Source organism: Notamacropus eugenii, chromosome 3, assembly GCF_028372415.1.
Source record: "Notamacropus eugenii isolate mMacEug1 chromosome 3, mMacEug1.pri_v2, whole genome shotgun sequence".
NCBI lineage: Eukaryota > Metazoa > Chordata > Mammalia > Diprotodontia > Macropodidae > Notamacropus > Notamacropus eugenii.
Genome location: NC_092874.1, coordinates 59,696,198 through 59,709,924, shown reverse-complemented (window position 1 = coordinate 59,709,924; position 13,727 = coordinate 59,696,198). Strand labels below are relative to the sequence as shown.

Sequence of the window (13,727 nt, the reverse complement as noted above, 5' to 3'; positions counted from 1 at the left end):
TAGAAATACTTACTGCAATGAGCTTCATCCGTGTTATCTCCACAATTATCCACTAGGTCACATAATAGAAGACGATGTATGCAAGCCTTGGTCTGTCTACACCAAAAATGATCAGGGCCCTCACAACTCGCAGCAGGAGGGGGAAGGGTGCAGTTCTCAAATTTGATATCATCAACAGCTGAGACCCCATCATAAACTCCAAGACTGACTTTTTCCAGTGACAAATGGAAGGGCTGAGTGAGGCGTCCAAGTTGAATGAATGCTTTGGACCATTGGTTTCCCTGGTTGTATAATACTCTCCAGAGAGCAGTTGAGTAATTGGTCCCCTCTACATGTAGCTGCATCTCTGCTGCTCCCACTGACAGACCATAGTTATAAAACCTGGGAAAGAACAGAAAAAAGAAAAATGGAATGGTTTATGAAACATATGAACAATTCAGAATGGTGCTGGCTACTACTGGATCAATGCATCATTAAGTATAACAAATGCTACTTCTCTTCATTTCCTGAGACATCACTTTGTACACCATATGGGCATTAGCTTCTCTGTCACTGCTCAGCCTCTCATGTTTTCAGAATCCTGTATTTCCATTCTAAGGAGTTCAGCATATAATGTAGGACTCTGCGTGATTAAAATATAATCGACAGTTGGATAGAAAAATTTGTCATCTTTAGAAATGAACACAATAAATTCTGACAACATGAACTCTGAAGTAAAATGTTAATTGTGTGAATTTAATGCAATGCCTTTCTTATAAGTTTCTACAAAGGAAAACAAGAATGTTTAATAAATGCAAGAGCATGCCTACAACTTATGCTCTGTAAATAACCTCAATAAATGAACTTCCAACTTTTTTCTTTTTTTAATGAAAAGAGCAAGATTGAAATGTGGTAAACTTCTTTGAGTGAAAATGTGTATGCATTTACTTACTCATCATCACGAGCGTACAGCATCAAGATGAAGACTCTATAAATGGTTACAAAAGGTCCTACCCAAGAAGTTAAATGAAGTTAGCATAGTGCCTAACACATAGAAGGTGTTTAATAAGTGTTTATTGATTATTCGTTGGCTACTTTTGACCCTGAAATATCAGAAAGAGGTAATAGTACAGACATTGTCTCTGGTAACTGTCATTTCTGAGATATTTAACCAGTATGAAACAATCATCACAGTGAGGAGGCCAAAAGAGCAAGGAAATCGCTTCAGCCAGCAGAGCTGATACCCTTGCCCAGAAAAGAGGTATGGTCAAAGACAGTAATCATTTAGAATACAAATTCATCTGTGAAACATGATGGAAGATTATGAGCATCACAGGCTCACAGTACAATGAAAAGGAAAGGAGCATGCATCAAGTTTGGTGTTTTAAGTAACAAAGTAATCATCTTGAGAGCATTTACAGATGAAACTAATGCTAAAAATGAAGAGAAAAAATAGATGTGAAATGGAGCATACCTGCCAGCAATATTATAGTCATTTATTGTTATTATCTCAAGCAGGAAAATCACTACATTTGGACTCTAATAATTCAGTAACACATGGGCTATATTGGAAAATGGAAATGTCCCTTGCAAAAGAGCAGTCAGGAAAAGCAGTTGGGCCTGACCAAATATGTGCAACAGAAATCTATCTTGGAGTTAGTGTAATTTCAAAGGCATGCAGGGAGGGATTTTCAAAATGTCTTAAGAAGGAAAGGATTCCAAGTCAATGGCAAACATTGTAGATGTCATCAGTAACTAAAAAAGATGATATCGCTGACCCAGCCATATGGCAGCCCTTTCCTCTGTCTAAGGTCTTTATCATAAGAATCCATGAATATACTAAAAATGTGAGAAGGAAACAAGCAGGCTTTTAGCTTGCCCAATGCAAGCTTACTTGGTCCCTCTATAGGAAATGGCAGAAGGAGAAACACTGTGCATGTTTGAAGGGTAGGATTTCCCATTGCACTAGTGTGAGCCCCATTTCCACATTACAGAGGAAATGCTTTAGAGCCAACCACAGCTTCAGAATCACACTAAAGTTTAAAAATATAGAGAATACAGATTTTTATGTGTGTGTTGTTTTACATGCTTTATACAATAATAAGAACTTCATGCATATTGACTGACTGAGTACTAAGAGGGGAAGCATATCATTTGGTAGATCAAAATAAAAACTATCCAGATTTCTATTAGTTTACAAAGTGCTTCATTTAAGACAAATCTGCAAGATTCTTGGATAGACACAATCACAGACATTAGCCAAAGACATTAACCTGCCACAGAACCCATCCTACACGGCACTCATAAAAAAGAATGATTCCAGAAAGTGAAGTTCTTCAGAAATTCATGTTTTGAATCAAGTTCATTGCAACAAGCTCTGAACCATCAGAGGAGGTTGTCAATAAAATCCTTGAAACTCAGAAGAGACGGCCCTATTAACACACATAGGAAAAATCAAATGGATGAAGAATACATATTATGACATGCAAGTTAACTGTTCAGTACATTTTTTGGACTGTATTATACAAGTCATTTCATAGAGTGAGCTGAGAGTTGCCCTTCTTGGTTCTGGGACTTTTCTGGTACTAAGACTTTTGAGACCTGTTTATGACTGTGTGGTAACCCAGCATTGAATGGACTTAAGGTTTTGCCACTACATGGCAATGTGGAGGGACATCTAAGTCCTCCTCTGCCCAAGAATTATGGAAGAATTTGGGGTAGCTGTGTAAATTAAAACAAGAAAGAGCTACCAATGTGGTATCTCAGTTCTATCATTCAGATGACATTAAGTAACTTATAGTGATCATGGGGTACTGCTGGTTCATCTTACCATAGCATCATGGTAACCTTTCCCTCACTCCAGCTAGCACAGGCACAATCAACTAAATGAACTTGCACCTTGCTTATGTCCCAGATGCCTTTTTCACTTTTCTGTTTGTTGTGTCCTAATTTAAAGGGAATGACTATCAATCCTGAAAAGGAACCATCCATGCCCAGAGGCAACCTGGTGATTTCAAGAGGTCTAAAAGTCCTGGGATCCATTGGGCTAGAACTGAAAGGCAGTAAACAGTGGAGTCCCCAGCCATTACTCCAGTGTTCTTTGAGAAAAAGGCTACTAACATGAGAAATACCCAAAACTTGGCCATCTTATCAGCAGATCTGTACTGTAAATTGTTTGCACAATGCAAAGTTGAGGTGGAAATGTAAAATGTCTAATTAATAGTCCTGCAAATTGCTTGATATGCTTATGAGGACTAGGTAATAGCCTCTCAACAAATACAAAAATAGTTTCCAAGTTAAATAATAATAGGTTATTAAATCCCATTTTGAGTTGTTCTGCTAATGCTCAATATGAATCTTTCATGTTTAGGATTTCTTTTTTATACAGAAAAAAAAAACACCTGTACCATCCACAGGATTTAGAAGGGGGTTGGATTTTCTCTTGCTGGCAGATTGTGTACAACATGGACAGATATTCTCTGCCTGGTTCCCATCTAACACAAGAAGGTTTAGCAAAACTTCTAGCTATGTGTGACTGGTAGTGTGTAGTGATAAAGAGTATTATGGTTGAATGAGGAACCAGAACTGATGATTCATGAGTTGCTGAGTTAAAACTAAGTGCACTTATGTCTAAAAATAGTGTTCTAATTCTTTGTGATTCCTATTCCTTCCTAGCAGCAAGGGAATCAAAATCGATATAAATGGCCAGTTGTAAAATAAGGCAATGATGCTTTTCCTATCCAAGTTCATGTGTCAGTAAGAACATGATGCCCATTGTTGCTTTCATGTTTATCCCTTCCTGATGTTAGGGGAATTAAAATTCTAATAGGAAAGTGCCTGAGTGACCAAAAGATTTATTAGAGATTCCACTTTCAACCATAGTTGATGCAAGAGTCTATCAGAGTAGTGGAAGCTAATGACAAAAAAAGGACCTATAAGCAAAGGTCAAGACAGTCCCTTGAGCATGGTAGTATCTTCAGGGATCATGACTTCTTGAAATAAAAGAAATGCTAGCTATGGACTGTGAAATGGAACTGATCTATTGAGTCAAATAGAGAGTTGAACCTAAGGAGAATTTTATTATAACTCGAATTACAAATAAAAGGTCTTTGGGGACCAGTTATCCCAGGCAAAAGAAATCTAAAACCTCCATTGCCCTCACATGTTATTTACAAGTATACTTAACTACCATTGTACTTTAAGTTTGAACCCACTCTTCTCAAGGACTTTATATATGCAGTGTGAAAATTCATCCCTATATGGGGTGGGGTGAGAAGTTTTTGTAGATACTGATCTTAATATACCTCCTCAGTAAATTATTTTTCTAAAAGATAATTGAATTTTACTGGATGAATGATATTAGGGAACACAATGAATGGGAGCTCACAAGTGATAATATTAAAAAACCATAACCCTGAGGGTACCCCTAAAACCTTAAAGGGAATAGTAGTCAGTCTTCCTCTGGAGTCCTGACCTAGCATCATGAGTAAGTAAAGGGAATGAGTCCACAAAAAGAATTACATCTGATTTCTGTTACATAGTGGTTTCTAAATCTTAATGCTGTTTTAAACTATTAAAACTAGATGCTCAATGTTGTGGGTCTCCACAAAATACAAATCACATGATACAAAAGGTAATGAAAATGCACGTGGTTGGTATAAGTAGGCTGAAGCATATTAACAATGATGACCACAGGAAGTGTTAAAATATGTCATCAAGGACATGTATGATTAGAAAACAAGATAATCAGACATACAGTGAGACCAGGAGATAAGTGGAATCCTGTGCTGATATCCACAAAATAACAAAAGATTCAAAATAAAGCCAGTATGTTGTATAGACCATGTGTGAAGGACTTAGGCAAGAAAGCGGACAAGAATTGGATAGGATGAGAAGTCAGGGACAAGTTTTGGTCGCAACACATAAATGAGACCATTTACTTGTCAAAGTCCATGTGGATGGGTATCTGATAACTGTATGGAAATTGTCAGATAAATTGAAAAGACTTATCCCAAACTTGGGTATGATATTATTTGTCAAGTGTGTTCTTTACTTGTTTAGAAAAGAAATTAATAAATAAAAGCCCTGGCAAAGAGAACCCCAAAACTTGTCTCATCATGGCTGTATGCAGGAAATCTCATTTAAAAGACTATACTCAAGGAAAACATTGCCACTCTTTTTAGAGACTCCAAAAGCCTTGTTTTTAGAAATTCCAAAATTCTTCAAAATATCATATTTCTCCAAAAATGCCCTAAATTAAAAATTCCATCCAAGGGTATTCATCACAATCATGTCTTGGGCTTTGCAAAAATTTTCATATGTTAAATTCTTTTGAAGACAAAAACAAAAGCCAAAATGTCAAAATTCACAGAATACCACTTTATTCCTCAAATTCTGCCTGGATAGAAATTTTAATTGACCACTAAAGAATAAAGTCAGTAACTGCTTCAAAGGAAATAGACAGTATACCACTACAAAGTCCAGCTTCATTCTCAAGCAGAGCAAAAGAAAGATGTTCCATCAATTTACTGTAGTATTAAAAGTTACCAGAAAGATAAGCTGCAGCCTGGTCCTGTCTGGCTGAACGTTGGACTCTGGAGTTTAGCAACCTGTGAAATGCTGCTGCTCATTTTTAGAATGAACATAAAGTGTCCTGTTGAGAAAAAAAATAACTTCACCTATTGGATCCAAAATAAAAAATGTCATGTATTGCAGTAAAGATGGCTAGCCTATACAATACCAAATGGGCACTATTGTTTTTTAACCAACACATCATGCCTTTTTTAAGTACACAGTGGGTCACAGAATTTGTCTGAAGGTTGGATGCTAATTCATAAGCCATCTAGTCCAGTTTATTTTTCTTAAATGCTCTTCTACATTGTCGAGCAGACGGTTATCCAGCCTTGGCTTCCAGACTTCCAGTGAGGAGAAAGTCTTCTCTCTAAGAAATCTCGGCTTTGGAACAACTCTAATGTAGGAAGGTTTCTTTGATACCCAGTCAAGCTATGCTTCTTCTGCCCCTAACTCTGCACTCTGGGACAAAACAAAACAAACCTAAATCATCTTCAAATTCTTGAATGTAGCTATCATGTGTTTCCATCTTCTCATTTCTGACCTAAACATCTCTCTTTTCTTCAACTGATTCTTTTATAATGTGAGTCTAGCATTCCTCACTCTCCCAGTTTCTCTCCTGTGGATTCCAATTTAGTCTTGACTCAAGTTTTACCCACAAAATGCAAAAGCAAGTGCTAAGTTTAATCAGTTCAGTACAAATAAATTTTCAACTCATTTTTGGGGGGTAAGGAGTGGGGGAAAACATTATTCAACATGGCATGGACAAAATCCCTTTGGTGACTTTTCCCATTTCCTTTTAGTTTTTGTTGTGCCAGAATAGATATAATTTAAACTTACTGTTCCTTAACATCACAACTGAGAAACGGCGAGACTTTCCCATACCCACATCCTCTTTGTGCTTCTTACCTTGAGGTTCATTATAAGTATGATCTTGAGCTGGGGCCTGTTGTTGAAAGTCTATGGAAAGGGCCCTGCTGGAATTCCGGACCCAGTCAAAATGATCCCCACTGTGTGCTTCAAACCAACCACAGCTATCTATTTCAAAGTCACACGTGGGAGCTGAAAAACAAACACATATTTAATTATGTGTTTCTCTCTGTGTAAATTGGTTGTTTTCAGTAGATGTGGTTGAGTTCTGTAATTCCCTTTCTATATGGAGATGAACCTTTCCTTATACATTAACAAGTCTCTTTATTATATTATCAAATGAGATAGTATTTGTAAAAACAAACAAACAAACAAAAAACTGACAAACCAAAAAGAAAAAAAAAAGTAGCACAGTCCCTGGCACATAGTAGGGGCTATATAAGGGTTTATTCCCTTCCCATTCTCTTCCCTAATTTCTCCCAGAACCAATATCTGGTCCAAGAAGCAATGAGACAGCAACTTGCTCCTGCTGTCCAGGGTATTTAGACACAGGAAACAGAGTAATCCTTGATACTATGCTATTATTATGTGGGATATCAGCCTGAGTTGGTACTCTAAAGGATAAACTCCTTAAGAATTAAAAATTTTATACCACTTTATGTTTTTGGAATCATTTTATATCTATTAACCTATCAGCCTTTTGATAACAATGTGAGGCAGGTAGTACATGCATCATTTCCCAAATTGTAAAATGGAGCTAAGAAAGTTCAACCTAAGAATCATCAGCAGAGAGATGATATTTCTATCCATCGAAAGCAATAAGATCAGCGAGCGAAATAGTTTAAACATAAAAGAGAAGAGTGGATAATGATCAATGGGCTTGACCTGCATGAAGATCCAGCAAAGAAAGTAGTGAGACAGATAAGAAAAGAACCAGGAAAGAAAGGTTGTCATGAAAACCTAGAAGAAAAGAAGTTTAGGGATAAGAAAGTGACTGAAAGTATCAAATGCTGCAGAGAGATCTACAAGATGGATGAGGGGAGAAAAGCTCATTCAATTTTAAAATTAAGAGGTCACTGGAAACTTTGTAAAGAGCAGTTTTCAATTGACTGATGAGGACAGGGTCAGAAAGGTTAAGAAGGGAGAGGAAAGGAAGTAAGTGCATTGATGGTATACAGCCTACTCAAGGAGTTTAGCCACAAAACGAAGGAGAGATACAGCTTATGGGATAATAGTTAACATGATACACTTTATCAAGTAAGACTTTTTTTGAGGATGGGAAAACATGACCATGTTTGTAGGCAGTAGGGAAACAGCTAGTACGAAGGGAGAAATTGAAGATTAGTGAAAAAATAGAGATGAGAAGAGGAACTGCAGGAAGAAATAGGATGGAAGGTAATGCCTGTGCACATAGAGGACCTTTGCCTCAGCCAGGAGCAGGGCCATTTTTTAATAAGATGAGTCAACCTGGTCAAAGAACATAGTGAAAAATGGTGTAGTATTGAGGTGAAATGAAAAGAAAGGAAGATGAGGGAGCTCTCTGAGAATGGCCTCCGTTTATTTCATTGAAATATGAGGCAAAGTCCTCAGTTGAGATGAGATTAGGTAAAAGAGAGCCATAGGAGTTTTAAAGAGTGATGAAAAAGTTTGGTAAAGTTACTATGGTGAGTGAGATAGCGAGTCAATTAGGAAAATATAAAAGGATTGCCTTCTGGAAGTGAGGTCCCAACTGGGGTTATGTAACATAAATTTGCAGTAGATGCAAGGAGCATAGTTTCATGATTTTGTTCAGCCTAGTTGAGTAGCTTGTAAGAGTGAAGGGTTCACTCAAGTATTCAAATGTAACATCATCAGAATATACTGTCAATACACCACATTTATCTGTATGCATTGTCATCCTGACTCTTCAAACTCCCTAAGTACAGTTTAGCACCTCACACACAACAGACATAAATAAGGGCCCACTTAGTGAATCTTTCAAACAGTCCAATCCATCAATGGTCGTTGGTCATAGATCTTTTGTGCCTGGCACGTAACAGCTATTTAAAAATATTTATTAACCGATAGTATAGCACTATACATGTAGAAAAAATGAATAAGTACTGAGCCCAAAATGTCCTTGAAAGTTTGGGTTTTTTAGGTAATTATTTGTCTCAGACAAATTTATTGTGACTTTCTGAAAATAGTAGCGAGAAGGGCAGGGAGAAAGATGAGGTAAAGGTTAAGTTGTAGTCAATTCACCAAAAGACATTTTTTATAGAGTAGAATAACCACTGGACTTACATCCAAAAGATTTGCCACTTTAACAGCCACATGACTATAGGTAAATCACAGTGAACCTATCTGAGCCTTAGTTTTCTCTATTCCCATGAAATGGGAATAGTGACTGTTCCATTTCTTACCTCATGGGGTTCTAACACAAGTCCTTTCCAAATTTTAAAGTGATATAGAAATATGAACTTTTATGACAATTCTTTACATTGAGATTGAAAGAAATCTCCAAAGTGATATTCCATGCAGTTCTGATTTTTCTCCTTTTGTTTTCTTTCTTCTTTCAATTTTCAATCTTGGGATATTTTTAAAGCATAAAATTTCTAGTATGTGGCTTGGGAATTACATTTATGATTCTATTTTTAAGGTAACTGAGTTGTCATCAACTCGATATTAATCTACTATTTGTCAAAGAGTAACTGCTAGCTAAATGCACTTCCTAAATTCTATAAAGTACATATAGAAATATCTATACATATATTTAATAATTCAAAAATAACCAAGAAATATAACAAGGAACCAGAGTGAAAGGCTCAGAAGCTGTAAATAATATGTGGAAGTCATTAATATTGAACATGCCAAAAGAAATGCACCCCAAAATGTTTAGATCAAATGGTAGACAATGAAAGAATGTCCATGAGATAGAAAGTCAACTAAAATACTTATATCTATGGGAAAGAACTCATGTAAGAAATTAAGGAGCTGTTGAGGAATGATATAGGAATTTCACATTTTCAGGGGAAAAGAAAACTTTTACTTTAGGGGATTTGGGGAAAACATGCCAGGAACAATGATTGATTTACCATGGGGAGAAAATTAAAGAAACTCTAAAACAGATGGTTATATCAAGAAGAGAAAAATTTTCTCTAAAAAAGAATTTCAACTAAATGGGTATGTGTCAAATCCTGTGTGACTGACGCTAAACTTAAAAGAATGAAAATGTGGTGACACTTGTATTTGGATTATAGAGTAAGGGATACATTTAGCTACACCCAAAATTTGCCCCTACGCAGCATCAAGAACTTGGACATTTGATGTGTGCAGTTGATTTTCTATAAAGTTTTGCCCTTTTCAGATAATTACTTTGTGCTTGATCCAAAATCAAGGAGTGGAAAATATACCATCCACAAGGAAGATTAACTCTACAATGCTGAATTTTCATGTTAGAGTTTTTATGATATTTTATATTGGAAAAGGACTTTATAATCAATTTGTTCATTTTCTTCAAGACAGTACTTAGCTGTGATGTTGCTGTCACCCTGACAATTTAAAATTGATTGAGTACTTCACTTTAACACTGTGAGTGCTTATTGTACATAGTTTCTATAACATGATGAAATATTTTCTTAATCTTAAGGAACTTACATTCTAACAGAGGATAACAAATAAAATAACAAAGTCCAAAGTTTAGCACATATCTATTCATATTGTCAACAACACAGAATTTTATGTTTAATTACTAAGTCTACTGGTTTAATTCTTTAGTATTTTGTTAGATCTGGGATGTTCAGTGTGTATACTCCCTCCAATGGTACAGTTCACAGCCCATGTGCTGTTGTCCATGTGCCCCCATAAATGCTCTGCCAGGAGCACAAAGTGCTGAGGTCTTTCCTCTGGTTTTGTTAAGATACCGATGGAATACATGAGTTTGTAATGAGTTGATGCTTTGCCTTCATTCCATGTCCTATCCCACCTCCTGTTCTGATCACACATTATTTCTCTGCTATGAGTTATAATACTTCTCTTGAGCAATTTTACATTAGTAATATTCTGCAGGCTCCTTATACCTATCTTACGTTTGGGAAATTGTTCAGTGCTCTTAATGAGGTCAAGCTTCTCTCTTAAGCAAGGCATATTCTTTGTTTCTTTTTAACAATAATCCTTGCCTAGTGATATAATATGGCAGGGAACATGGAATGTCATGGTCTTGAAACACTTCAAATTTCAAATTATCTGGTTTCTTAAAGTGATCAATATAGAAATACATATGATTAGTGAAAGAATTATCTTTAAAGGTCACTTTAACTCTCAATGCCCCACGAACTGAGCTACAAATTGCAATTAAATACCATTCCACATCCTCTTTGAAAGTTTCCCATAGCAGAAGGAGTCCTACCAAATACTTTTTATGATACAAATATGGTTCCAGTACACAAACCAGGAAGAGCCAAAACAGAGAAAGAAAATTATAGACCAATTTCTCCAATGAATATAGATGCAAAAATTTTAAGTAAGATATCAGCAAAAAGAATACAACAACTTATCATGAGAATAATACATTATGATCAACTAGTATTCATACCAGGAATGCAGAGAAGGTTCAATATTAGGAAAACTATCAACATCATAGATCATATCAACAACAAAACTAACAGAAACTGCATGATCATTTCAATAGATGCAGAAAAAGCTTTTGACAAAATACAACACCCATTTCTATTGAAAACACTGGAGAGTACAGGAATAAATGGAACCTTCCATAAAATAATAAGCGGTATCTACCTAAAACCATCAGCAAGCATATATGCAATAGGGATAAGCTAGATGCATTTCCAATAAGATCAGGGGTGAAACAAGGATATCCATTATCACCATTGTTATCAATGTGGTACTAGAAATGTTAGCTTTAGCAATAAGAGAAGAAAAAGAAATTGAAGGAATTAGAATAGGCAAAGAAGAAACTAAATTATCATTCTTTGCAGATGATATGAAGATATACTTAGAGAACCCAGAGAATCAAGAAAAACATTGAAATAATAAATAATTTAAATAATAAACAACTTTGGCAAAGTTGCAGGTTACAAAATAAACCCAGATACATCACCTGCATTTCTATATATTACTGACAAAGCCCAACAGCAAGAGATAGAAAGAGAAATCCCATTTAAAGCTAGGGTAGGCACTATGAAATATCTGGGAGTCTATCTGCCAAAATAAACCCAGGAACTATATGAACACAATTACAAAACACTTTTTGCACAAATTAAGTCAGATCTAAGTAAGTGAAAAAACATCAGTTGCTCATGGGTAGGCTGAGCTAATATAAAAAAAATGACAATTCTGCCATCATTAATTTACTTATTCAGTGCCATACAAACAAGCCACCATCTAAGTATTTTCTAGAGCTAGAAGAAATAATATCAAAATTCATCTGGAAGAACAAAAGGTCCAGAATATGAAGGGAACTAATGAAAAGAAATGCTAGGAAAGGTGACCTAGCCCTACCAGATCTCAAATTGTATCATAAAGCAGTAATCATCAAAACCACTTGCTACTGGCTAAGAAATAAAGGGGTAAAACAGTGGAATATGTTAGGTACTCAAGACACAGTATTCAATGAATATAGCAATCTGTTGTAGATAAACCCAAGGACCCCAGCTTCTGGGATAAGAACTCACTGTTGGACAAAAATTGCTAGGAAAACTGGATAACAGTGTGACAGAAACTGGGCATAGACCCAAGCCTGACATCATACACAAGAATAAAGTCCAAATGGATATATGATCTAGGTGTAAAGACTGATACTATAAAGAAATTAGAAGAGCAAGGAATAGTGTATTTGTCAGATTTATGGAGAAATTTTTGACCAAACAAGAGATAGAGACACATTATGAAGAGCAAAATGAATAATTTTGATGACAGTTAATTGAAAAGTTTTTGCACAAACAAACCTAATGCAACCAAGATCAGGAGGGAAGCAAAAAACTGGGAAAGAATTTTTGCAACAAGTGTCTGTGATAAAGAACTTTTTAAAAAATATGGAGAGAACTGAGTCAAATGTATAAGAATGCAAGTCATTCCTCAATTGATGAATGGTCAAAGGATATGAACAGGCAGTTTTCAGAGGAAGAAATTAAAGTTATTCATAGTCATATGAAAAAATGCTCTAAATCACTATTGATGAGAGATGCAGATCAAAGCAACTCTGAGATACCACATCACACCTGTCAGATTGACTAACATGACAAAACAGGAAGATGATAAATTTTGGAGAAGATGTAGGAGAGTTGGAACACTAATTCCTTGTTGGTGGAGCTGTGACCTGATCCAACCACTCTGGAGAGCAATTTGGAACTATGCCCAAAGGGCTACAAAAATGTGCATACCCTTTGACCCAGCAATATTGCTTCTAAGACTGTATCCCAAAGAGATTATAAAAACAAGAAAGGGTCCCACATGTACAAAAAATATTTACAGCAGCTCTCTTTGTGATGGCCAAAAACTGGAATTCAAGGGGATGCCCATCAATTGAAGAATGGCTGAACAAGTTATGGTATATGAATGTAATGGAATACTATTGTACTATAAGAAAATATGAAGAGAAAGACTTCAGAGAGGCCTGGAAGGACTTATATAAACTGGTGCTGAGTGAAAGGAGAAGAACCAGGAGAACTTTGTACCCAGCAACAACCACAGTGTCTGAGGAATTTTTCTGGTAGACTCAGGCCTTCACAGAATGCAAGGACTTAACAAATTCCCAATGGACTCTTGTGGCAAAATGTCTTCCACATCCAGAGAAAGAACTATGGAATTGGATCATAGAATTAAATAGACCATTTTCTCTTGTGTTATGTTCTGTTTTCTTTTATGATTCTCCCAATTATATTGTCTTCTATGCAACATGATTAAGGTGAAAATTTATTTAATAGGAATGAATGTGTAGAACCTATATAAGATTGCACACTCTCTAGGAGAAGGAATGGTGAAGGAGGGGGAAAGAAGGAGGAGGGAGGGGAAAAATCTAAGATATATGAAAGTGACTGTAGAAAACTGGAAACAAATAAAATAATTAAAAAAAAAAAACAAAGTTACCCATAATTGTGAACTCACAATATTGAGTAATAACAGCAACAACAATAATAAATATAAAATAGGTTGCACTACATTGAATTTGTAAAGAGATTTTCATCAGCCAGAGCTCCTGCACTGATGGATGGAAGGAAGAAAGGAAGGCAGCAAGGAACAAGGGAATGAAGGAAATCAGAGGCTTTCTCCTCTTCTAAAGGCAATGGTAAGAAAGAAAAAAGAATAGCCAT

The 13,727-nt window shown here is 35.9% G+C and overlaps 1 protein-coding gene across 4 annotated transcripts in view; it reads right to left on the bottom strand.

The window, feature by feature from the left end:
- MALRD1 (MAM and LDL receptor class A domain containing 1) overlaps positions 1 to 13,727 on the bottom strand; it is a 1,140,778-nt gene that overhangs the window by 672,246 nt on the left and 454,805 nt on the right. For all 4 annotated transcript variants that reach the window (XR_011976660.1, XM_072651641.1, XM_072651639.1 and 1 more), the window contains 3 exons: positions 6,460 to 6,612; positions 5,527 to 5,632; positions 14 to 381 (listed from right to left, as the gene is read on the bottom strand). Coding sequence is in view for 3 of the 4 variants with exons in the window: in XM_072651641.1 (XP_072507742.1) it covers positions 14 to 381; positions 5,527 to 5,632; positions 6,460 to 6,612 (627 nt within the window). In the remaining variant the exon portion in view is untranslated. The remainder of the gene's footprint in view (positions 1 to 13; positions 382 to 5,526; positions 5,633 to 6,459; positions 6,613 to 13,727) is intronic.